This window comes from Berghia stephanieae, chromosome 3 (assembly GCF_034508935.2).
Source record: "Berghia stephanieae isolate SIO BIC M18660-M18661 chromosome 3, UCSD_Bste_1.3, whole genome shotgun sequence".
In the NCBI taxonomy this organism is placed as follows: Eukaryota; Metazoa; Mollusca; class Gastropoda; order Nudibranchia; family Aeolidiidae; genus Berghia; species Berghia stephanieae.
The window spans coordinates 94,132,344-94,159,683 of NC_088362.1; the positions used below are offsets into that span (position 1 = coordinate 94,132,344).

A 27,340-nucleotide genomic window follows, 5' to 3' on the forward strand; every position below is an offset into this window, starting at 1 on the left:
CCGCTGTCGGTCCATGGATGGTAAATTTAACATGTCATAAATAATCGGCGTGGGAGGGGTTTAGATAGACAGACAGAGACAGACAGACAGTAGATAGATAGATAGATAGATAGATAGATAGATAGAATAGATAGATAGATAGATAGATAGATAGATAGATAGATAGATAGATAGATAGATAGATAGATAGATAGATAGATAGATCCAAGTAAACAAGTCCCTCTCTCTTTTGTCTATTTGTCCATGTATGTGTGATTTCTATTGCTACCATTGTTCTTCTTCTTCTTCTTCTTCTTCTTCTTCTTCTTCTTCTTCTTCTTCTTCTTCTCATTATTTCTCTTCTCTTCTTCTTCTCTTGTTGTAATCAATATGTAAACTCACATAATAAAAATTGAGATTTATATAGCGCAATAGATACTAATGTGCTCAAAGCGCTTTACAAGGGGTCCCTGGTAAACATCAACATTCAACATGTAGGGCATTTTTTTTTAAATAAAAAAAATAAATTAATATATACCCGACCAATGGAGCCAAGCCTAAAATATACAACAAGTAAAAGTGTAGTTTAATATGTCTAATTTATTTTATCATCATAAACCTGACCTTTTTTCTATTTTCCGTCCACAAATCAAGGTTAAACGAGCTCAATCAAAGTAATTAAAATAGAGATTAAATCGCACAGCGTCCCTAGTTGCATACAAAATAAAACGACCTCTTACTAGCCACTTTTGATGACGTTTCCCCCCTGTTGTTCTATCTAGTCACGTGTTATCTATGTTTATGACCAAACTTTGCAGTAGAAACATTTTGGCGGTTATAGAGCTCTTTTTGATAAATAAATTACTGTGAAAAAATTGCTTCGCAATTGTTTCACTTGTTACAGTGAAAAAATTGCCTTCCTTTTTTTTCAACGAAGAAGAGCTACACCTCTTGTTCTGTTTTTCTTTCCTTCCTTCCTGTCTAGTGCCTGCGTACTGAGTTGGTTCATTGACTAAACACACCCTTCTGAGCAAACACCCAACGTGAATACTTATTTAAAGATTGAAAACCATGGCTTTTGCTGGAGAACCACACTCCATTAAGGAGTTGTAAGTAGAATTATTTTTATCTTACTGCTTAGTCCTTCTTATGGCTAGGCTGATTATGTGATTTATTCCAGTTTTAGAATTTAGACTTTACTTTTACTGGAGAATTAGAATTGCAATTTTACTTCGTTCACGGCACTCCAAGCATCGTTTAATGGTAGTTATCTATTACATCTATTTGGGAGGTTTTAGAAGTCTTGGCTGCACTTAGTACTGTACATTTTTTAGCACTGTTCGGGGGTTGATGTCCCTGACGAGGGGACGGCCATCTTTTTTATTTATTTACTACCTCAGACTCAGAACTGGGTCCGATCTGGGTTGCCACATTGGCTCTGATTCTATATCCAAATTAAAATAAGTATAAGAATTGATAATGATAATATAAAATTTATTACCTAATTATAACAATGACTTGTATTAAACTGAAGCAGCTTGTTGTTGAAAGCTTGCTTATTGGTTTGGCAGTGTACACGTAGGCTACACGGTACCGGTAACCAGGCACTTAGCTCAGGATCTCCGTACACGGTAGCTCCGGTAACTGGTTTGCCGCTACAATGCAAGCAATGGATTGACCTAGCTGTGTGTGTGTTATTTAAAAAAAATCAAACAATACAATTTAACCCATTAAAGTAGGCAGTTTAGTGAGCAGCAGCAGTGGCAGTCAAATTTTGACCCAACTCGCCCATAGGAAAGTTGTGACTGGAAATTGCTGTTCGCGTTTTGGGGGGTTCAATTAAAGATGCATAACTTCGTTATAAAGAGGAATATCGCAGATATTTTGGTATCATTATTTTCGTCTTTCAATTTCCTTTTAAATGGTGCCAATTAAGGAAAAATCCATTAATAATTCCAGAAGTTATATGAAGTTAAAATTTGGCAATTTTCAAATGCATTTATTTTTTATTTACCGCGTGTGTTTTTAAAATTTAAACGCTTGTTTTTAGAATAACATCTAAACTTTATTCATGCCAAATTTCAGGGCTCTATATCGATGCGCAGACACCTTTTAACTCTGCGCCGAAATGCCTTGTTTACATTATCTTCTCATCATGGCTGCCGGGCGATATCGATATTCATATCGATATTTTAAATTTAGTTATGTATTATGTTAAATTTAGTCCATAATATTTTCAGTACTATTATTTACTATGTTTTTATTTTGAAATACATACTTTCCAACTTTATTTATAGGCATTTTATAGTTTTTGTTTTAAAAGTTCGTATATTTCTTCTCTTTGTGAAATCCGATATTAATAATATCGATATTTTAAAAATTCCAATTGCTTTAATTTAATTTAATTTTACTTTGCCATCAAGTCATCAAGTTTCTTTCCCATATGTTTAGATATGTTTGTTATCATTTGTATCCATATTCTAAAGGCCTTAGCCTTAATAATTATTATGGTAAGAAGTTCTATTAGTTTTGACACCCCCATACATTGAGAGAGAAAGAGGGGGGGGGGGGGGATAAAATTATATTAATTGTCAGTTCAAATGATGTAATAGCAATAAACCCAAAGTGGTTCAGCATAATTTTTTAAAGTATTAAAATCCAGAACTTTCCTTCTAATTATAATAGGGAATCTGTTTCAATTTATTTGAACTTTTTCAATCTACCCTTTTATATATATGCAATTAAATCGCCATAGAGGTAAAAATACATTCATTATGTCATTACACAACATGTTTATATCTTTTCATTTAAGTACTCTCAAACCCTTTTTTATTATCTATGTATTACTTAAAAGAGGGTAATTATTTGCAATTGTTTCAGTGAGATATTGGGGATAAATCCAAAAGTGATAGAGCAAATTGTTTCTTACGTCTAGCCGAGTTTTTGATTATGTAACATTTGCGTCATATTATGTAATAATGTGTTAATTTGAACTGTTTATCTTCCTCTTTATTAATGTAAATGCATTGTCCTCGATAAGACGAACATTTTGGTATACAATATATGATAAGAACTCCATATTGACTGTTTTAACCATTTTTTATTAACATCACGCGATTTCGGTCACAACTTTGCAATGGTAATTTTGGGGTAAAAACGGTCTGAAATTTCAGACTTTGAACTGCCGTAACTACATTTCTAATCAAGATAGAAACAAAATTCAAACTGTTTTGTAATCTGTGTTGCCAGCTCTTTCATATGACATTGGTTTCAAGTGTGTGAGGTACATTTACAATTTCTATTAAACTCCCTAATTAAAGGCGAGATTCAAGGTTACCGTGTATAATAAATGTTACCGTGTACGTAGGTGCCCGGTTAGTAACGAAAATAATGATACCAAAATATCTGCGATATTCTTCTTTATAATTTATCCCTGTGAAAATCGTCCACCAAAATATTACGGGGTGGTGAAAAAAGTCTCCCACATATATCACTGTCCGGTGAAAATCGTCCACCAAGATATTACCGTACGGTGAAAATAGTCTCCACACTATTATCACCAAGATATGACCGTACGGTGAAAATAGTCTCCCACACTATTATCACCAAGATATTACCGTACGGTGAAAATAGTCGGCCCCACTATTATCACCGTACAGTGAATAATATAGCCTTCAACTTCAACACCATTATTACCGCACGGTGAAAATAGTGTGTCAGGCGATTTTCACTGCAAGATGAAAATCGTCTCCCACACTATTATCACCATACGATGAATATAGCTTTCCACACCATTATAGTGAATATATGTAGGTAGTCTTCCGCACTATTATCACCGTACACTGAATATAGCCTTCCACACCATTATCACCGTACGGTGAAAATCGTCCACCAAGATATTACCATACGGTGAAAATAGTCTCCTACACTATTAACACCGTACAGTGAATATAGCCTGCCACACCGTTATAGTGAATATAGTGTCCCACACTATTATCACCGTACACTGAATATAGCCTTCCACTTCCACACCATTATCACCATATGGTGAATAGTGTGTCAGGCTATGTTCACCGTAAGATGAAAATCGTCTCCCACACTATATCACCGTACACTGAATATAGCCTTCCACACCATTATCACCGTACGGTGAAAATAGTATGTCAGGCTATTTTCACCGTAAGATGCAAATCGTCTCCCACACTATTATCACCATACGATGAATATAGCTTTCCACACCATTATAATGAATATATGTGACCCATCGTCTCAAAATGGTATTATGTCGGAACGAACCAGATGATTAAAAGCCAAATTAAATGTTAAACTGGTCAAAAATATAAACTGTTGGCATTAAAACCCCAAAATATAGTATCCATTCTCCTCAATAAATCTTATAAACTCAACACAAGTCTGATATTTCTGGCTATAAATTTAATTTTCAACATCTTAACCAACACGACCTAATACCGTTTTGAGGCGAAGGGTCACATATGTAGTCTCTCGCACTGTTATCACCGTGCACTGAATATAGCCTTCCACACCATTATCACCGTAAGGTGAAAACAGTCTCCTGCACTATTATCACCGTACGGTAAAAATCGTCCACCAAAATATTACCATACGGTGATAAAAGTCTCCCACACTATTATCACCGTACGCTGAAAATCGTCCACCAAAATATTACGGGACGGTGAAAAGTCTACCACTACCACACTATTATCATTACCATTGGGACTATATTCACAACACAAAAGAGCACTCTACGAAAAAAATAAAATAAAAAGTGCTTCTCGAACTACATCAAAAGTCACATCATTAATAATATAGCAGGTCTTTATTATGACTCTTTGTATTTATTTCTAGTTCAGTAATTTTATCTTCCAGCTCTCTTTTTGCTCCACTTTTGTCGTCTTGTACAGTCGCCTAAATAAGTTCAACTCCTTTTCTATTTTAAGTTTTATGTTTAGGGCAAGGACAGCTATACTGAAAGGACATTCATATGGAATCTTCAGGCAACGCTAGTGGGGGCCAACAAAAAATATAGAAAATTCAAACCAAAATAACAGCAAGGGATTTTATATGGCAAGATCTACCGTTTTAGAGAGTGATTGTGAATTCTGGGTCCAAAAAAATATTTAATGATTATTATTATCAGCAGTGAATAAGAGTAGCCAAGAAACGGAAAGGATGAGTAGTTAGATATTCTAAAAACTGACCTTATAGTGATTGATTCAGGATCATTTCTTTAGAAGCTTGATTAATGAATGTACATTTAGAGTAATGATGAGGATGAGGATGAACAATTCGATGAAGGGGAAAGGAGATGTACAATATCAACAAAGGGAGGTAATCTATGGGGGATGATCCCAAGAAAAATATGAATACCAAAATATCTACTCAGGGATGCATTACATAGTAGTTGTAATTAGGATCTGTCGAATTTATTAATTAAAAAACTTTTTTGAACACTTTCATCCCTATAAGGGACACTCGGTCTGCCAGGTAGAATTGTCATTGGAACATCTGCAGACCAATGTCTTTCACAAATAACAAATTTTGTTGGATGTGGCTCAATATCATCACGAGGAGGGAGTTTGTTTAACCATGTTTACCGTTCTGGTTCCTCTTTAGGCAATCTGAACACACAACATTTGTTGGCTTCATTGTAGTTACCATTGCAATTCGCAACACCACATCCACAATTTTCCCCATCTTGAATTTGCTAACATCAGACCCACAAGAGGCAAAAGTTCATGTGAGGAAAAACATTCAGAGTACTGGTTCATTCAATATAGTCAATGGATTAGCATCAAATTCATAGTTCCATTCCATTCCATATTCATAGAGTTAATTAATAAAGTAACATATCAGATCAATGAGACAGAACTATATATTCAGAATACAATCGTCAGATTTTTAATAAGGGGCGCGTCTTTTTCTTCTTTTTCTCAGCTAGCTGTTCACGATGTACAGCTGCAAAATGTGTATGAACCTCTGGATCATTTTTTCTTAATAAAAATATTTTTTTCACGAATTTTTAAAACAATAGGAAAGTATTTCGCTTATTACAGCTATATTAAAATCGATAACTGGTAAGGATTGGAACTAAAAAATGATTTATAGTGTCGAAATTATGATTTTCCGCTTATCGATTTTGAAAGAATTTGTTAAAATGGAATGTTTAGTTAATTGAAACTTATATGATGTTCGTACAGAATCCGAATATGAAGGAACGACAGACAAGTTTACATTTTATAACAATAAATATACGTTATAGATGAACACAAATAAAAGTGAACATTACGCGCTTCCAACATTATTTTGAGTTCAAATTTTTTAGAAATAGCTTGGTATTTATGCCAAAGAGGATTACATAAAATTAATGGAGACCAGTCAAAAGTAGAAATTCATCACTTTATGATACAGTGTTTCCACAAAATGTGCATGTGTTCAACAACAACGTAAAACAACAACATGCGAAACTCATGGTTGATTGTGAAATTCCAATTCCATAGCTGTCCTCTTTAATGGCTTATCGATAGATACAAATAGACTTCTTATCGCAGCTTTACGAGAAAGGAACCGTATTGTTTAAGAGCTTATAGGTTTAAAAGAAAACTTTAAATGCTATGTGAAACGTTCATGCATAGATACAATTTTTCAAAGTTAAATGTAAACATTCGATGTTAATTTGACAATTTTGAGTATTTAATCACTTGTTCAAATGAGTTAAAGATAGAGATTCATATCAGTCTTCGGTAATTGCGATGTAATATAAATAAAAAGCAATAAATTATAGGGTCAAAATTGGATGCAAACTACATAACTTGTTACTTTATAACAGTTAATGTGTCTTGCTTTTATTCGGAAAATAGTATGATGTGAACTCATAACCACTAGCCGGAACTACCGTGTCACAAGATTTTTTTGAAAAACGAATTCATCTCTTACTTTGTGGTCCGAAACTGTTTACATATTTAGCAGTGTAAAATCTCTAATTTTATGACAGCAGTTTTAAAGTGGCTTTTTATTGGTCATGGAGAAGAAATCTTTTTTTTTTTTTTGGTGATATGGCACCACAATTAAATACGGGCCAAATTCTTTATTCGGTTAAGAGAAATTGATTTGGAGATTGACAATATGTTTTACAACTTTTGATAGAGGGACATCTGAGAAAAACTGTAAAAACATGCGCCATTCATAAAAAATCTGACTACTATTGTTCATTCCTTACGGTCAATGAGTAGCATCAGTCGATCCATAGTTCCCTTCCATAGTCATAGAATTGATTAATAGAGTTACATCTTAGATCAATGAGACAAAATCCATAATTCCTTTCCATAGTCACAGAGATAATAGTAATAGAGTGAGTGAGTGTAACTGTAACAGTAACTCAGTAACATCTCAGATCAATGAGGCAAAATTCAGAGTCATAGTTACTAGTCCCATACGATAGACAGTCATATCAGCAACACCAGATCTATGTAATGGGCATAACTATATATTCAGAGTCCAAGTTCCATCATATATGAATATGACATGGTGATATCAGACCCACTAACTAGATAGCAACTGTAGAAATAGAAAGGACTGTTCAAGTTCAAGTTGTGAAGTTGACGTGACGAGCAAAGGGGCCCTCTAGACTTATACAATAAAGTCAATATTTATCAGTTAACAGTATAGAAAAAAATATATAAATATAAAGCCACAGGCCATAATTAGTAATAAAATAAGAAACAGTAATCCGAATCAGGATGTCAGAGTCTGATCACCATTAGAGCAAGCACGACCATGGGTCCAACTATCGTCTGCAGGAACTACAGCCAGATGCTAATTCTAAACATGTCTTAAATAATTATTACGCAATTATTATTTGTACTTACCGCTTTTCAAAGATTCTGGTTCGATAAATTAGCCATAGTTATTAAAAGGTATTGAAGTCAGATTCGTACTTTCGATTTCAAAAAAGATAACAAACCCAATCACCACCACATCATCACTACCTCTAATACTACAACTGCGAATGAAAAAATGGCTCCTATTTCTCTTAATCAACATAAAACATTTCGCTAACAAAACATAGGTAAAATTACTCGGCTCTGCCGAGAACACTTTTTTACAAAAGTACCAACATTTTGTCTTTTCCATATCTATAATTTAAACAAAGTCGCACACTGCTTTCCCTCTTTCTTTACATTCACCATGTACACAATTTCATATGATTATCCAATCAAATGATGTCTGTCATCTAAGTTATTTTATTTGGACAAAATTAGAAGCAATTGAAAGTGGATAAAAAACGATTTGTCTGTTTCTTTAACAACTGATACTGGCTTGTTGAATATTTTCTTTTTTTTTATTTTCAGTCGCATTGTACTTCCTCTTGAAGTAGAGCAGGTGAGTTTGTTTTGTTTTTTGTTAAAAATTAATTCTCAGTTCCAACTGGTCTTCAGAATATTTTATCGTTAAACCAAATAGAGTGTATGCAAGAGATAGTGTGATTTAAAAAAAAGTTTTAAGAGCATTAAGCCCCATATTGTTATTATTTACCACGGATTGTTGATTCCCTAGCCTGAAAGTAAAAGCAGGTTAGTAATCTGGGGGTCATCTTCGATGAAAATCTATCCATATCATTCCATATATAAATAATGTCTGTAAATCTTTGAGTTTTGAAATCAGTAGAATGTTCCTTGTCAGAAAGTTTTTATCTGAAAATGTCACCAAAAAAATTAATGGTTTCTTTGGTTTTGTCACAAGAGACTTTAAGGTGATCTCAAACTGAGTACTTTGGCTGTGTGCTCTTGGAATCTACATCTGTTTCCTATTTCAACCAATTCCCCTTTGTCTTACCTTTTCTTTTGCGCTTTAATTGTAATTCTAGATCTTTTACTATCCCATTTTCTTCCTTTTTACTGGCGCTGATATAACCTTAATGTGTTGCAAGCGCCGTAAAGCCCTTAAAAACAAAAACAAACATTATTATTGTTGTTGTTGTCGTTGATGTTGTTGTTATATAATGATAATATAATAAGCATCATCATTATAACTATTATCTTTGTTGAGTTTTTTGTGTTTTTTTTATTTTTGTTTAAAAAAAAAAAAAATTTCCCTTTTTTTCCCCTTTTAATACCTTCATCCACTAATTTATATTTGATCCTTATTTACAGTATAAAATTGGTCAATTGTGGTCCGTAGCACAAGCCAGCAAAAATGAGACTGGTGGAGGAGATGGCATTGAAGTGGTAGATAATTCTCCATTTGGTGAGGACTTTGGGGTACAACCAGATATGCCCATGGTAGCTGGGGGTAAAAGATACACATCTGGCCAATACACTCACAAAATTTATCACATTAGCAAGTAAGTTTGCTACCAAACATTTATATTTTACATCATGGGTGAAAGTTCGCCGGCATATGCCTGAAATTCCGTTTTTTTTTGTTGTAAATGCAATAATCATCTGCCGGCATTTTGACTCTTCTGCCGGCTTTATCATTATTGCACCGCCGGAACGGTAACTTTTTATACTAGGAAATACCGTTTTATATACATAACTTTTCATCGCATATTTAATAAGTTTTCAATATGTATCATGATCATAATTGTATCCCTCAAGCAGAGATCCTGTGGCTGTGTCAATCTAGGTGTAGGACACCCAAATTCATTGCTCTTTGATCCAATTCTGATCCCTGTGTGAACTCAATCCCTTTGTCTTACTTTTTTTTTAACATGCTTTTTACCAGATCTAATGCTTTTGACTATTCCATCCTTTTCCAATTTATTTGTGCTAGAACGACCTTTCCAGGGTGTCCTGTGTCGTAAAGTCTTAAATTTGACCTCTTGATAGTAAAGGTCATAAATGGTCGAAAATTTGCATCCTCGGTCGTAAAGAAGTTGTAAATTGAAGATTCAATGAATTGAAATTTTAAAGTTTATTCAAGAATAAAATCTGGCAGCACAACATTACCTACTACCACTAGTCCTACTACTACTACTACTACTACTACTACTGCTACTACTACTACTACTACTACTACTACTACTACTACTACTACTACTACTACTACTACTACTACTACTACTACTACTACTACTACTAATAAAGTGAGCCATCATAAATTTCAAAATAAGCCCTTTGAAAGGCCACCAAACCATCATGATTTAAGCCCTTGTTATTTTCTGACATTTTCTCATTTGTTTCTCTTCCATTTTATTTTTTTTTCAAAATTGATAATTTATATTGTAAAGTGTCCAGAGCTTGTATTTTACACGAGAATGAGCGCTGTATAAATGTGTATTATTATTATTATTATTATTGCTACTACTACAACTACTATTACTATTACTACTACTACTATTACTACTACTGGGTAGTTCCTGCAGGGAGGCACTTACTGTGACTTTATCTCCCTACATGTTTTCCAACATGCTTTCTGTCTTTGTCTTGGAATGAGCTTACTTGGTGTTGTCCTGGCGGATACCCTGACTGGGGGGGGGGGGGGGGGGGGGGAACAGTCAAATGTATAGTTAGAGTTTTGGGCGATTATATTTTTTGTCTTGTAAATCATCTCCCTGTTATGCATTGTATTATTTTTTTTGTGTTATATAAATAATGATTTGTAAACATTTGAGTGTATTCCTCTTGGTGGGGTCCTGTGCTTGTGTCTGGATGAGACTTTTAGGTGATCTCAAACTAAGTATGTTGATAGTGTGCTCTTGGAATCTACAACTGTTTCCAATTTGAACCAATTCCCCCTTTGTCTTACCTTTTCTTAGGTGTTTTAATTGTAATTCTAGAACTTTTTACTATCCAATTGTCTTCCTTTTTACTGGCGCTGATATGACCCTTGTGTTGCAAGTGCAATAAAACACTTACATAAACTACTACTACTACTACTACTACTACTACTACTACTACTACTACTACTACTACTACTACTACTACTACTACTACAACCACCACCACTACTACAACTACCACCACTACTACAATTACTACTACTACTACTGCAACTACCACCAGTACTACTACTTCAACAACTACTACTACTATTACTACTACTACGACTTCGTTGACTACTTTTTATATTACATGTCGCATCTGGCATATCATTTGAAGAGACGTTTTGGAAAGAAAATGCATTTCTAAATATTATATTTACCCCCTCTCCACTCTCTCATAATCAATTACACACACATGCGCACATAATAACTCGTGAAAAAAAATTATATTTAAGTGATTGGAAATGGGTTTTTATAGAAAGTTGATCCTAAGGTAAATGTAAAATGAGCATAACCCATTGATTTCAGTAGAATGTTTTAATTTCCTAGGTCGTAAATTTTGTTTCAAGGTCATAAATTTGACTCTGAAATTTTGCTTGGCACCCTGCTTTCACAACCCAGATTGTTTCTCTTCAGATTATGATTGTATGTTAGATTTTATATGAAAGTTTGCAGTGATTGTGATCTTTTATTTATTATTTTTATATATATTTTTTATCTGCAGGAAAGTACCAGCTTTTATAAGATTATTAGCACCAACCGGATCTTTGGAGGTGGTAGAAAAAGCATGGAATGCGTATCCTTACTGTCGGACCATTGTTTCGGTGGGTTATAATTAGGATGTTATCAAATGGATCAGATTTTTTGTTAAACCCCTTTTAGTATTTATTATCATATTGAAACTTTTTTTCATATATATCAGGGCCGAAAATCTTTCGCCTAAATGTGGATTTCTGCCTAAATGATAGTTTATCTCCCACAGTAACGAAAATATAGCCTGAGCGGTAACTTAGTTCAAGTGATGACCCGAGGTTGACCTGGGGTCACGCCTGCCAAATTACGGGGAATCCCCTAGTGAGTTCAGTTACGGTGATATTGGGTGATACCAGTCGATTTATGTTCACTTTCATCTCTTTGTTATCGCTTCACGATGAGCTTAAACACAAATTTCTTTACTCTGTAATATTTATCAAGATTTCCTTTTTCCATTCATTTGTATTTTATGCCAGTGCTGTATATAATGATCATGATATTTCAATCCTAAATAGACCATTTTTCTGTAATCTAAAATGCATTAATTGTTCCAATACAGAAACATAGAATAACTTTTATTCTTCCACAAATAGAATCTATTATAATTGAACTATAAGCTGCTAAAATTCCATCTGTGCGTCGACAGAATTGAATTTATTATGATTTTTTAAATTTCATTTAGTCATGGAGCACACTCAAGAATTCATGATAAACATTTGAATGAACTGTGTAGGCTTTGTAGAAAAGTCAAGAAACACAGAAGAAAAGAAAACGAATCTCAAAACATAATTGTTTCAGGATTTAAAACCAGATATTAATCTTTAAAACCAGATATTTATCTCATCTTCAATGTGGACATTGATAATGACAATGCTAAAAAGCCCTCAAAACTATGCGCTACAAGTGTCATGACAGACTGCGTAATGTAGAGGTTTGTTATTTTAGCGCAATTTTCACTAGAGGTGCTCAAAACGTTTTAAATAGGGTCCCTGACCAACAGCAACGCGTAACATGTAGAACTGGACATGATGGCTGCTAGGCGATATTACATTTTTTTTTTTCCGACAGAGACAACGCGATTAAAAACAATTATGAGGGAAAGAATTGACAACAGCAACTAGTCATGCCTTAACATATACCTTCACTAGTTAGTTCCTCTTGTGTTTGGTTCTGATCTATGATCTTTTTATAGAGTACAGTCGAACTTGTATAAGGTGGCCACCCATGTGACCCCACAAAAGTGCCCATTATAGACAGTTGACCGCTTTGTACATGTCCGATATTTCTAAGAGTTGCATGTTCTGTCATCTTTAAATGAAACTGATCCGAGTCCCAACTAAAATTTATTACATGCTATTGATTCCCCCCCCCCCCTCTCTCTCTCTCTCTCTCTCTCTCTCTCTCTCTCTCTCTCTCTCTTTTTCTTTCTTTCTTTCTTTTTTTTTTTTTTTTTTTTTTTTTTTTGAATCCTGAAGTGTGTGGAGTGGTTGGCAAGGGACAATGACTTTGATAGGCATTAGGCATTATGAGGACTCAAATTTAACTCCCAGACTATACCTTGGACTTTATCAGTAAGCTTTATAGATTTAAGGTATGTCATGCACAACCTTGAAAGCTATGAAAATAACCTTGAAAAACCTTGAATTTTTTCTTAAAGAATGGGTGTGGGAATCCCTAAGACCACTACCACCACAACCGCCACCACATCATCCTTATCACAACTACTACAATCACCACCACATCATCATCTTTACCACCACTACTACAACAACCACCACCACATCATCATCCCTACCACTACTACTATAACCGCTACCACATCATCATCCCTACAACCACCACATCATCATCATCCCTACCACCACTACTGCTTCAACAACCACATCATCATCCCAACCACAACTACTACAACCACCTATGTTGTAATTACACTTTCAACTTTTGGAATTCCCCCCGAGTGGTGTCAGAAATTGCTGCGAGACACATTTTGGATTGCATCACAATCAATTTACCCCGTGTGGTGTCCGGGGTCCCTCAACTGAGAGGGTCAAGAATAGCCCAACGCCAAGCCAGCGTGTCGTAAAAGGCGACTAATGGTGTGTGATTCCCCCATCTTTGAGTCACCTGGTCCTCCAGGTTGGGGGTTGGCAAAGGGTTAACACCCCTTTCCGTTAAACTCAAACCGTTACAGAAACACAGACAGACAAACTAAATCCTTTTTTTAGCTTGGGCGACCGAAGAGTTTCTGGAATTACAGAATTTATGAAGGACAACAGACAAAGCCGAAAGGACTCTGCTGACCCGATGACGTCTTCGCCAAACAAGCAGCTTCGAATTGCGTCGTGGAACGTTCGCACCATGTATGAAGCAGGAAAAAGCTCTCAAGTTGTGACTGAGATGAGAAGATACAGGCTGCATATACTTGGAGTAAGCGAAACCCACTGGATACAATCCGGACAGAAACACCTCAAGTCTGGGGAGAAGATTTTATATTCAGGGAGAGGGGACGGGATTCATACACAGGGAGTAGGAATAATTCTAAGCAAGTTTGCCCAGAAGTCACTGAGAGGATGGGAACAATGCGGAGAAAGGATCATCATGGCGTCCTTTACAACACGGAGTAAGAAGATCACATACATTGTACAGACTATCCGCAACAATGATTCAGGGAACATGAAGAGGACAAAGAATCATTTTAATTATACCCTCTCCATCATACAAATAAATTCAACACATGCGCAAAAGACATCTGAATATTAGGAGATGCTAATCTAAAGTGGACTGGAAACGTAGGCTTTTAAGTAATGGACGATCCAAGGCAATGGAGAAATAACCATTGATAATGAGAGAGATTTTGCAATTTCTAGGTCAACAGTTTGGTTGAAGGAAGGATCATGTTTCCCCATAAGTGTCACAAAGACTTGGTTCTCCAGATATGAGTAGTTTTTTATCAGTGAAATTCAGGATTGATCATTTATTTTTGTATTACTCGTGATTTAGTCTGCATGGAAAGTACAGTACGTTTAGGGAGATGTTGATTAGACACCATGCATGGCCAAATCTTGAGCTCGATCAGAAAACACGGCCAGATCATACATGCGAAGATTTCGAGTGTTATGCACTTGATGGTAAAAGGATAGATATTCGTAAACTACCAATTGAGTAATGGATTCCAAACTTTACTAGATTCGAGGGGACAAACTGTAGAGTCACATGTGGCAAAGATAGGAATCTACATAACAACATTGCCACGAGTAATTGGGTTCAAGGAACTCGAGCATAAAAACTGGATACGTCCAACCACTTGGGACCTTATTGAAAAGAGGTTAACAAGGAGGACTAGTGATGCAAGCGAACAAGGCTTCAACTGGATGCATCAGAGCAGATCGAGCATAGCTAAGAAGTCAAAAGATCTGTGAAAAACAAGGAAGCTTTTTCATGAACATGACTTTATGCAAGAAAGCTAAGCACTAGCGATGAGCCATGATGATCCTTATCAACCTAAAGACACTTTGCTGGAAATATGGAAAACCATAGGTACCAGTCAAAGACAAGGGAAAACTTATTTTTGCACAAAAGGATCATCTGAACGAGGGAGAACTATTCAACTGCTTCTGAACAACCACACCAGTCAACAGCATGAAATTTTGCCTCAGGGATGATTACCATTTAGCTGTGAGTCCCCCATCGAAGCAAATTGTGGTGCATTAAACAGATTGAAAATGGGAGAGCTGCTGAACAGTACACAGAATCCACGAGGCTCAAAGTATGCAAAGAAAAGCGAGACTGCAACACTATTGTGAGAATCTGAAGACCGATATTCAAGTTTTGGAAGAAACATCTTATCAACTTCAAAAAAGGGACATCAGTAATGTAAAAATTAAAGCATCAATCTTCTTCTACCAGGAAAGGGTTCACGTATTAGTTTGAGATTTTAGATGCACAGATGTTAAACTGCGGGACCAACACAGTTTTCGAAAATAGCGTCACCCGACCAATGCCACTCTGCGATACATAGTAGAACGGGACTATAGAATGGAACTTCTACTTATGTCAACTTTTGATTAAGCTTTTCGACAGTATGACAAGCAACATTGTGGAAAATTGCACACATTATGGCTGCCTGAAAGATAGTAACCTCATTAAAGGTACTGTTGAAGGATCAGTTTGCAGGGTTTGTACATGAAGATCAACTTAATGGACAGCTTGAAATAAGACGTGCCAAGCAGGATGCTTGCTCACCATTCCTTTCTAAGCGTTGCATGTTTGTATCTAAATGAAGGAAACCTCCAAAAGACAAAAATGATACAGTTGACCCCCCGACACAGTTTTGATTCTGATTTTGCACGATGATCTGCTCTTCTGTCCCCACCTCCAGACCTTCAACCAAATCCCATTTATAACAGCTCTCGAATCATTGTCCTTAAATTCAACCTTTCAAAGTTCAATGTCTTAGAAAGGTACGCGTCAAGGGAGCATATCAAAGTAAAATATCAGGAACTCGAAGATTAGTACACTTTTCTGCTATCTCGAGTTATTGACAGATGAGCACGAGCAAGGTTGAATCCGAATGAAAGCACAGGCTGCATTCACATCTTTGACATGATTTGAGAATTTATAAGATATCTCCCTTTCATTTAGTCTTATACTTTTTCAACTCAACGTGAAGTCTGTCCATACTGTATGGAGTGGAAACTTGGAACGCATCCAGGCATATGAAAGGAGTTACAATTTATCGTAACTAACGGTGCATCGTAAGCTTTATAGATATAATGAGGATAATTAAAAATTGAAGAAGTATGAAAGATACACTGAAAACCGTGGAGAGTTTTTGTAGAAGACGATGGGTGTGGAATTAGACACACGCAGAAAGACGACCATCACTATACAACACAAGAAAGATATGACTGAACCCTCAGGCAAACAATCAAGGGAAGCCACACTAGAAACCTGGAGACATAATTAAAAAATCTGATATACAAGAATGTTTAAGACCTGAATGAGATAACAAATTGGCTCAGACTAGATGTGATTGAAACTGTTTGTGTGGCTATACCCTGACCCAGGGTGAAAAAGGGCAATGTGGATTGCATCACAATCAATTTGGATGAAATTCAAATTTATCAGTCATGGTCGCATGGATGGGTCTTGATCTAAGCACTGAAAAATTTCCTCCTTTTTTTGGGACCAGTCATTCTCACCCCTGATATATTGATATGGAAATTTGTTTTTTTTTTAAATTTCCTCTCTATTCCTCTTGACAATGAAAGTGATTTGGAATTTTCAGGCCTACACTAGGTTAATCATTACCATTGTACTATCCTCCCCATAATTGCTGTCACCACAGATCATCACTGACCACCACTACACCATCACCACCATTTGTATCACAATAAAACTGCAAGCAAACCATAATCACATTTTTCCAATACTACCACTTATCTTTTCACAAGAATGAGGAAAGAAGCAACTAACCATGTGTTATCGGTGTCAATTTTATTTTATGTATAAACTTTTTGATGGTGACACTTGGAAGAGACACCTGATTAGATTCCCCACTTTTAATTATTTTTCTCTGTCGTTATAGGTAATTCAACTTTTCAGAAGAAAAAAAAAACCCAGTAAAAACAAATCCGATTGAGTTTAAAACACAAATTTCTTGATATCATGTTATATAAAGAAGTGGAAAATTATCCCTCAACTCATTGTTTGACTCCCATGGTGGCCGGGGAGATATCACTGTTGCTCTGTCTTCTATCCCCCTAAATTCCATTCTCCATGTTGCTTTGTGTCTTTGTCTTGGAATGACATTACTTGGTTTTGTACTGGCCCTGGCTGGAGTACTTGGCGGAGATGGAAACAGTCAGATGTATAGTATCAGTTTTGGGAAATGTTGTTGGAAATGAGGGGACTAGTGGTAAGCAAATCTAAGATTAAGTATTTGTGCATTGGACAACAGTCAGCAGGACCACCAATAAAGATAGGAGAAGAGGATGTGCTGGAGACAAACCAATTTAAATACTTAGGATCAACTGTACAAGGAGATGGGGACAATGAGATGGAGGTTATTAAGAAGGGGATCCAGGCAGGCTGGAGTAATTTGAGGAAGGTAACTGGAGTTATGTCTGACAAACGGATTTCTGCTAAATTGTAGGGAAAAGTGTATGCATCTGTTGTAAGACCAGTAATGTTGTATTGATTAGAGACATCAGCTGTTACAAAGAAACAAGATAAAGAAGTTGAGGGATGTTAAGATGGTTACTTGGCTGGACGAGGAAAGATCAAATGAGAAATGAAAGGATTCAAAGGGTGACTGAAGTGAAGCATGTATTGATAAAGATAAGAGAAGGTGGACATGTTTAGAGATGAGAGAGGGAATATGTGGGTAAGAAAGTATTAGATATATGCAATTTGCAGGAACGAGAAATAAAGGGCATCCAAAGACTAGATGGTTGGATAGGGTAAAGGACGATATGAAAGAACTGGGCCTGGAGGAAGATGATGCAATGAACTGAGATTCATGGAGATGAGGCATTCATTATCACAACCCTGCAGAATGCGGAATAAGCTGAAAGAAGAAGTTTTGGGAAATGATATATTTTCCTTGTAAATCATCTCTTGTGTACTTGGTTTTTGAATGTATTTTGTAAACATTTGATTGTGCTCTTCTTAGCTGAGTCTTGTGCTTGTGTCTAGGTGATCTCTAATGGAGTCCCAATAGCCCTATTGCAGGACCACTTGCTTCACACGTAAAGGGTCTTGTGCTTGTCTCTAGGTGATCTCTAATGGAGTCCCAATAGCCCTATTGCTAGACCACTTGCTTCACACGTAAAGGGTCTTGTGCTTGTGTCTAGGTGATCTCTAATGGAGTCCCAATAGCCCTATTGCTAGACCACTTGCTTCACACGTAAAGAGACTTGTGCTTGTGTCTAGGTGATCTCTAATGGAGTCCCAATAGCCCTATTGCTAGACCACTTGCTTCACACGGAAAGGGACTTGTGCTTGTGTCTAGGTGATCTCTAATGGAGTCCCAATAGCCCTATTGCTAGACCTTTTGCTTCACACGAAAAGGGTCTTGTGCTTGTGTCTTGGTGATCTCTAATGGAGTCCCAATAGCCCTATTGCTAGACCACTTGCTTCACACGGAAAGGGATTTGTGCTTGTGTCTAGGTGATCTCTAATGGAGTCCCAATAGCCCTATTGCTAGACCATTTGCTTCACAGGTATAGGGACCAAGATATATTCTGGGTGATGTCGAAATCATTTTCAGACCCTCCACACTTTCCACTCAGCAGTGATTGGGTAGATGGGTCAGATTGTGTATCTTGGAATCTACTGTTCCCTATTTGATCCAGCCCCCTTTTTATAATTTTTTGGACTATTTTCTTACTTTTTAGTGTTGATGTGTTGCAAGTGCCTTTAACCCCTAAAATGCAAACAAAAAATGGTTTGTTTAAATTATTGTTCAAACCACCATTTTTCATGGATCTTTTTCTACTTTGTGCCTGAATATTTTGATTAATGAAAAGAATTATTGTTCTACATTCATTCTTTTTCTTAATGTTTTTCTCGTCTTTTTGCAGAACCCAGATTATATGAAAGAGAAGTTTTACATTGTCATTGAGTCATTCCATGCACCAGACAGAGGCAAGACAGAAAATGTAAGTTGCACAGATGGGGGGTAGAATAATCTCTTTTATCCCAATCCCTCCTTTATTTGTTGTCAACATTATTTTCTCTCCTTGACTTAGAATCAGGTGACTTAATTTTGCACAGGTCTATTCTTACTGTGTCCTTTGTTCTCTTATATATGTCTGTGTTCCCCCTGCTGCGTTTCTCTCTATTCTTCTGGAATGAGATAAATTGTCATTATCCTAGTCCTGGCCAAGAGGGAAACCGTCCCTCTGTTAATCATCTCAGTTGTATATTTTTGTAAATTTCAGTATTTACCTGCATCATACTAGCATTCAGTAACCTCAGACCCAATAGTATTGGAGAAAGGGGCAAATTCTGACTGTACCAGTTTCCTTTTACTAAATGTCACAAATGCCATTCAATTTCTAAAACTAAATAAGGTTTTACATTTATATTGTCCCTTGACGTTATTATATTTAAAAGTTGCTTCCTTTTAGTTTTGTATAATATTATTTATAACTATACAAATAACAAATTTTTACTGATTTACTCTATCCTGTTACTGGGTTACCAATCAGTGACCTCAATTATTCTTTGTCCTGAACTATTTTTTCTTGTTGCCACAATCTGAGAGTAGACATTTTTTCTCTCAAGTTTTATGTTTCTGCATGTTATTTAAAAAAAAATAAATCTAGATTAAGATTTCTCTTATTTTACCCTACTGGCTACCATATAATTAAGGCAAGGGATTGCTTTCATTTTTTTATTTCTATCTACTTTTGTTCCACACATTGCATATCTTTTGACCCGCTGGAAAAGGATCTACCCCAAGAATGGTTCTCAGGTTCATCCAAATAGTGCCAAAGTGATGATTCTTTTTGAAATTCATTTACATTTGCAAAATAATATGTGAATATAGTATCTATTGTTGTAGTGCAGCATTACCCGAGACCAGAGAACCAAAATTTATATAGACTTTGGACTCTTAGATGTGAATCCCTCCTCCACCTTTTAGAAGTTTTTTTCGCTATGCATTTTTGTGTGTGAGAGAGAGAGGGGGAAGGGAGGGGGGGTTGATCTAATGGGGATTTCCTAAAAGTTTTATGAAGAATCTTATTGAAACATGCGCTGATCCTGGCTTGTGCTCCTTGAATTAGAAATGATCAAAGCAAAAACATTTTCTTTGTACATTGTAATTTGTTAATTAAATACCTTTTACTGAATTCTGTCATACTTTTTAATATCATGCATGCATGCCTCTCATTATGTTTTCGCATTCCATTCTATTTATTGTGGATATGTTTGGCTTACAGTGATAAAAATCAATTTCTTTGTAGCTGATTCAATTTATAATACTCATGCTCAATTTAATTTTTCTTCAATATTTACATTTCACAGATTCATGGTTTGACAGGCAGAGATCTAGAGAAACGAGAAATTGTTGATATTGATGTTGCCAATAGCAGGGTCTCTCAAAAAGTAAGTTTCCCATACTCCTGCTCGTGCTTACGAAGATTAGCAATATAATTTAAAAAAAATAAATTTGCATCTGCAGAGTTTTTAAAAGTGAGAGAAGGCAATTGATGATCGAAAAGAAAGGGGTGGGGGAGGGGGTAAATGAGTCCAGATTTTACTTGTAAGTAGGTCTAAAGTGGAAGTAAAGTTATAGGTCTATTTTAAAGAATAATTATTACAACTTCCCCCTGATTAGACAAAAAAAGCCCCATAAATTATTCTCTCTCTCTCTCTCTCTCTCTCTCTCTCTCTCTCTCTCTCTCTCTCTCTCTCTCTCTCTCTCTCTCTCTCTCTCTCTCTCTCTCTCTCTCTCTCTCTCTTTCACTCTTTCTGTATCTCTCTATTTTTTCCTTTTCCATATATCTCTTTCAACCATTCTTCTAACAATCTTCATGTTTACTTTATAAAGGTCATCTGGTTAGAGAGATGATATTAATCCGTTACAATTATTAGGGGTGCTCAACTTAGTTAAATCTTTTTACCTTTGTTTTTACAATGTTTTACAATTTTAATTTATTAAAGATACTTGGAGTCTAATTTGTAAGATCCGTAACCACTGGGCTACAGTAACAAAGATGAAAAAAAAAGTGAAAACAAATACTTTGAGGCCTTTTGACCAAAAGTGAATTTTAAATCTCTTGAATAGATTTATTTTTTTAAAAATCGTTTTACGGAAAGGACAATTCTTGAAAATTTTACCTAAAGTAAGTTGTATCTATATGATTAAGAATAGATGTACACGAGAAGTTGTAATATGATTTACGAATCCATGATATTTTATGTTCTGATTTTGTTTGAGTTTGACCAATGGACCGATACATTTTCCTCCTTTTTGACAAATTGCCATTATCATTACTGATAGAGATTATTTATTAGAATCCAAAGCTTTGTCAATCAAACATTGATCTTGAATTTAACACATAACCTTAATAAGGGAGGCAATTAATGACTTAATTTTAAAATATCAATACTATCATAAACATGAAGAAAAAAAATGAATTAGGATAGGTGCAAAGAAATGTTTTTAAAAAAAATAAATATATGGGTAATTTAAAAAAACCAGCCATGTGAGCATTGGAGCCAGAGTTTGTCAAGGATTCTGTTGTGTAAAATGTAAATTGAATGCCGTTCTAATACAGAGTACTTTCCTTTAGGTTAATCACCGCTGGGTGGTCAGGGATGGCAGAGAAGTAGAGTAAAGATGAATCATGTGCTTTTGTGGTGAAATCATGTGTACTAACACTTGAGGTGCAAAGGCTATCAAAGATTAAAAGGCTCTTTCCTATAGTACGTTAATCTCAGACTTTTAAAAACATCTACTATCAATGGAAGAATGCTTCAAGTTTCGAAACTCGTTTTGATAAATGATACTGGTTTTCAGGCTCTCCAAACCCATATCTTAAAAGACACAGTACATGCAAGTCTAAGGCAAATGTTATTTATTTCTTACCACAGGACTACAAACCAGAATGGGATCCTTGCTTAGTTGGCTCAGAAAAAGCAGGAAGGGGACCTTTACCAAAAGACAATAATGGAAATTGGAAGGTAAGAAGTATCAGAAATAGATTAGCAAAGTACACACTGATCTTATTATCACATTAATCTCTTTGGCATGCCCAGTGAATGCTGAAAAGGCTTCAGTCATTGTAAAATCTAGCAGCTAGACTTACAGTTGCCACATTTTAGTCAAAAGAAAGATGATTAACATTAAGGTTGATTGAGTTAAAGAAAATAAAGTTGATTCCTTTGTCTTCTCTTTGTTATTTTTAAGAAATGTCTTTCCTTTTTATATATGGGAATAGAAATAGCTATTGTTTTGTATACTATTTAACATTGGTGTCTTGAATCATCTGCAAGCCAGCATTTCTTTGAACTCTTTTAAGTGCAAATTTATTTTCAAACGACTATCAATACCTCCGCTACTACTACTGCTACAGATGCTGTTGCTGCCACTACTACTACTACTACTACTACTACTACTACTACTAACACTATAACTACTACGATTGTGTGGCCATCTTGTGTAGTGGTATGTCACTCGCCTTCGGACTGTAAGGTCCAAGGTTTGAGTCCCGCTCTGAGTGGCTCATAATGGAGTCCTTGGAAAAGGCTGTCTATTCACATCTCTCACCATTCTCGGATGTAAATTGAGCACCTGGTCATTAACAGTGTTTTCTCCATTGAAGAAAAAATTGTATTATCTTCTTACAGATGTCATGTTTCCTTTTACATGTTAAGTGTTACTGTTGACTAGGGACCCCCTGTAAAGCACTTTGAGCACTTTATGTGGATATTTCGCTATATAAATGCTGAAATGTTCAAGTTTACAGATACTACTTCTACTACTACTACTACTACTACTACTACTACTACTAGAACTACTACTACTACTACTACTACTAGTATTAGTACTTCTAGTAGGACTCGTACTGCCGTTTTATTAAAGAACACAGGATGTGCTATTTGGTTAACATTGCATATATACTGTGTTTTTAAAAACAACGGCAGAGTACTAGTAGTACTAGTGCTAGTAGTGCTACTACCTACTACTACTACTTACTACTACCTACTACTACTACTACTACTACAGTCCACTCCAGATAATCGCAACACCTTGTTGCGATTAAATGAAGTAGAGTTTCCTGTTCACTGTTGCAACATTTTTGGAGATGCTGTGTTGTTATTTGGCAAGTTTTGGTGGTGTAGGAGATGAATTGAAATCATTGATGATTTAAGTTTTTCACTGTAACGTGATATAATTCCTCTCGTTGGGGAAGCCATGATTTCTCAGTCTTCCTGGGTTTTTTTTTCCAATCTGCAGTATCTTTGATCGATTTCAGATAAAATGATGGGCCACTATATTCACTTGTAAGTTTTTTTTTTTAAAGCAATTTTGATTTGACTAATCAGTTTCATACCATATATTGTAAACTCAAATCAGTTTTTGTAAACACTGTTCTTAGTCTGCCTCAGACTGAGTAATTTGATTGAAACAAAAAACATTTTGACAAGCAAAAGCAGCTTTGATGCAAGCCAACATCTTATTCAGATTAAATTAACTTTCACTCTTTTGTTCTCAACATTTGTAAGAGTCAAAAGAGATAAGCTGTGATAACGGACAATAAGGACAAAAAGCTCTCATCAAACCCATTGGTCACAATGCTCAGTTGTCAGTCCCAAAACAAAGGATATCGCTCAGTCTCTCCTTACAACTGTCATTTGTCTACATGTTATCTGGACTATGCCCAAAACCCCTTGCCTCCTGTCTAATGGACAGATGACCACACAAACCCATACTGCAAAGCCCCACCTCTTTCGTATCTAATAGAGTAGTGACACATACTATAGCATGAAAAACCCTGCCAACTCTCGGCTCTTCAACCTGTCCTGATTTTGTCCATGGTGATATTTAATCATGAGGTTATGTTGCAATTAACCGACTTTTCTTTTTTTTTCAATTAACCAGTGACTTTTATATAACATTAATTCCGTTTCTTGGGAAATGTTGTGATTAGTAAAATAGTAAATAGTAAATAATGAAATTAAATAGCGCCTAAACATCCACGTTAATCGTGCTCTGCGGTGCTTTACATAATTATTGAGTTTTGTATACAGCTGAGTGTCATCAGCATAAAAATGAAAATCAATGGGAAAGGTGGATAACATATCAGAAAGGGGAGCAGTGTACATTGTAAAAAGGAGGGGTCCGAGAATAGATCCCTGAGGCACTCCACACGTTAATATGGATGGAGTTGATACATGGTTTTCTATAATTACTGACCGAGTTCTTTCAAACAAATATGCCTTTAACCAGTCCAAAGCTGTGCCACTGATATAAAATTGATCACTTAGTTTAGTCAAAAGTAAATTTTGATTGATAGTGTCGATTAAGCGAAAGTTGCAATCATCCCGAGTGGACTGTACTACTACTACTACTACTACTACTACTACTACTACGACTACTACGACTACTACGACGACGACTACTACTACTACTACTACTACTACTACTACTACTACTACTACTACTACTACTACTACTACTACTACTACTGCTGCTGCTGCTGCTGCTGCTGCTGCTGCTGCTGCTGCTGCTGCTGCTACTGCTACTACTACTACTACTACTACTACTACTACTACTACTACTACTACTATTACTATTACTACTATACTACTATACTACTACTACTACTACTACTATACTACTACTACTACTACTACTACTACGACTACTACTACTACTAATGATGCTATTGCTAGAACGCTAATACTACTATCCCCAATATTTAGTAAAACTTTATTCCAATTCCATTTTATTAATTTTCTAACTAGAGTCTACATTTTATTTTACTTTCTAAACTGCATAACACAGACTCTCTATTTCCTATTTTGAATGTCAACTATAGTTTTTAATAATCATTTGTTTACAATGCAGCCCACTTATAGCAACATGGTGTCCAAGTCCTGAATTTTTTCCTATATATATATCAGTGGTAATAAAAAACTCAACCTAATGACATACATTTTAGTAAAAGCTGTGTAGTGATGTCAGTATGGCAGTAATCACCAACTTCCAACTCGACAGTCATGGCAAAATATCTTGTTCATGGAAACACTACTGTACTGACCAATGGAATCCTGTACTTGTAGCCAATTGAAATCCCAAGTGATATCCAGTCACTTCCAGGCCTGTTGACAGAGGCATGTTCCACAGGTGAGGTAAAGCGAGACAAAAAGCTAACTTAGCTGGTGTTTCACATTGCACAAGGACTTGCTCACACCACAGCAGTCAACCAGCTTGTAAATACTCCTCACCAATGGAACATGTCTTATTTATACACACACATACGAAAATTAAACCAAGTTGAAGAGAAAAAAAACTATAATACATTTGGCATTGGAGTTAGTGCCCAACAGTTGACCGGTCAGTGAATGCTTGTGCCACTCACAATAACACCTACGCTAGCTTTTTGTCTTGCCTTGCATTACCAACACAACAGGCCTCAGGATTCACCATTAAAGCTTGATCACGATCATCAAGAACTGGGAGAAGATCAAATAGCATGGGATTGAACCACAGACAGGAGAGAAATGCTAATGTTGATGCAGCTGTGTTGGTGTACTTCAAGCAATCAAGGCCAAACAACGTTGTGGCTATCATAAACCAGACAAATATAATTATAGACAAACTAGAAGCGACAAGGCAGTGGCTTGCCCTGTTGTTTAAAAAATAACATGGTATTATTTTCATGGTAGCCTACTTTGGTTAAAGCCGCCACAGTAGACGACTGGGAAATATAGTTTAGTCAAGTATTTTCCTGGTCCCGACAATGTCGTTGCAGAGAATGTGTTTGTATTGTAATAGGTAATGTAAGAAAATGTTTGCCTCCGAAAATCAGACAGTCTGGATTCCTATCCTTGAAGGCCTGGAGGAGCCAATCCCAGAGGAGCAAATTGTTCCCCCTCCCCCCTCTCCATGTTGAAAATGAATTTTTACATTTGTAAGGGAGCAAAGGCCGCCATTCCTGTCCTAAAAGAGTGTAAAAAATGAAGTTACGATCAGGCTTTAAAATATAATACTAGCAAGCCATCTGACCAGGTACGCAGAGATTAAAATATAGTAAATTAAATTTAATTCAGATTTTAATATTTAAAATTTTAAAACATTTTTTTCTTTTTGATTTTCTTTCAAAAATGGTTTTTCCGTTTTGCGTATTTTAATTTTCTTGTATTTTCATATTCTTTATCAGAGTATAAAAAAGTAACATTCAATGGTCCATGAAATGAAGAATCCCACTTTTAAATCTAATAACACCAACATTACAATTCTCAGCCTCTAAAACGGTCCTTTTTAGGACCTTCAAAAACTCCCAGCCTCTGAAACAGCCATTTTAAGAGCCACCAAATACTACCAACCTCTAAAAAGGCCCTTTTAGGGCCATCGAAATACTCATGATTGACTGCCTCTCGTTGTCACACATTGCTTTGCATTTCACTTTTGTTTCTTTATTTTAAGTATTTATAGGACATGGTGACATTGGGTTGTAACAACATTAAATTGCCAGTCCCAATGATGTTGTTACATGTGGATTGTATGTATGTAAATCAGATCAAACATTTATGAGTATGCTCAAAAGTTCATGACATGCCCAGCATACATTCTTTTTCATCAGATTTTCAGAATGTTCATAGTTAACAATTTGCATAATCTGTATTATTTTGCATCAAATTTGCAAAATTGTCTCAAGATTATTCTTCAGATGTCATTTTATCTATAACTGCTAAAGCTATGATTTTTGCTTGTTTTCACAAAAGCTGAAACCCAAACTCGCTATTTATGCCACTCAGCCTAAACTGTGCACCGTTTATTATTTTTTTTAATTAAAAAAATCAGAATGAAGTAAAGCCTGTCATGTGTTGCTACAAGCTCGTCAAGGTCTTCTTCAAGTGGTGGGGACTTCAGAACAAGGTGGAAAAAACTATAATGAATGTAAGTTGGCTTAAGATGAATTTGATTTGATTTTCCTTTAGAACAATTAAAAATGAATTCCTTCCTAAAATTTTTTCATTTAAAATGAATTTCCATTAAATTTTTAAAAATTAGTTATAAAGAATCATCAGACTTCAAATACAAAACATGGTTAGATAGAGGCTTTCTGTATAGTTTCTTTTAAT

General features: G+C 35.7%; 1 protein-coding gene across 1 annotated transcript in view; it reads left to right on the forward strand.

Moving 5' to 3' along the window:
* The first annotated feature begins 947 nt into the window (after positions 1–947).
* The window catches only part of LOC144968876 (phosphatidylinositol transfer protein beta isoform-like), a 29,627-nt gene continuing 3,234 nt past the window's right edge, over positions 948–27,340 (forward strand). The window contains exons 1-8 of the mRNA XM_078907689.1: positions 948–1,088; positions 8,349–8,379; positions 9,150–9,340; positions 11,487–11,586; positions 19,099–19,176; positions 20,549–20,629; positions 22,121–22,210; positions 27,060–27,155. Of these exons, the coding sequence (XP_078763815.1) occupies positions 1,051–1,088; positions 8,349–8,379; positions 9,150–9,340; positions 11,487–11,586; positions 19,099–19,176; positions 20,549–20,629; positions 22,121–22,210; positions 27,060–27,155 (705 nt within the window). The 5' untranslated portion in view covers positions 948–1,050. The remainder of the gene's footprint in view (positions 1,089–8,348; positions 8,380–9,149; positions 9,341–11,486; positions 11,587–19,098; positions 19,177–20,548; positions 20,630–22,120; positions 22,211–27,059; positions 27,156–27,340) is intronic.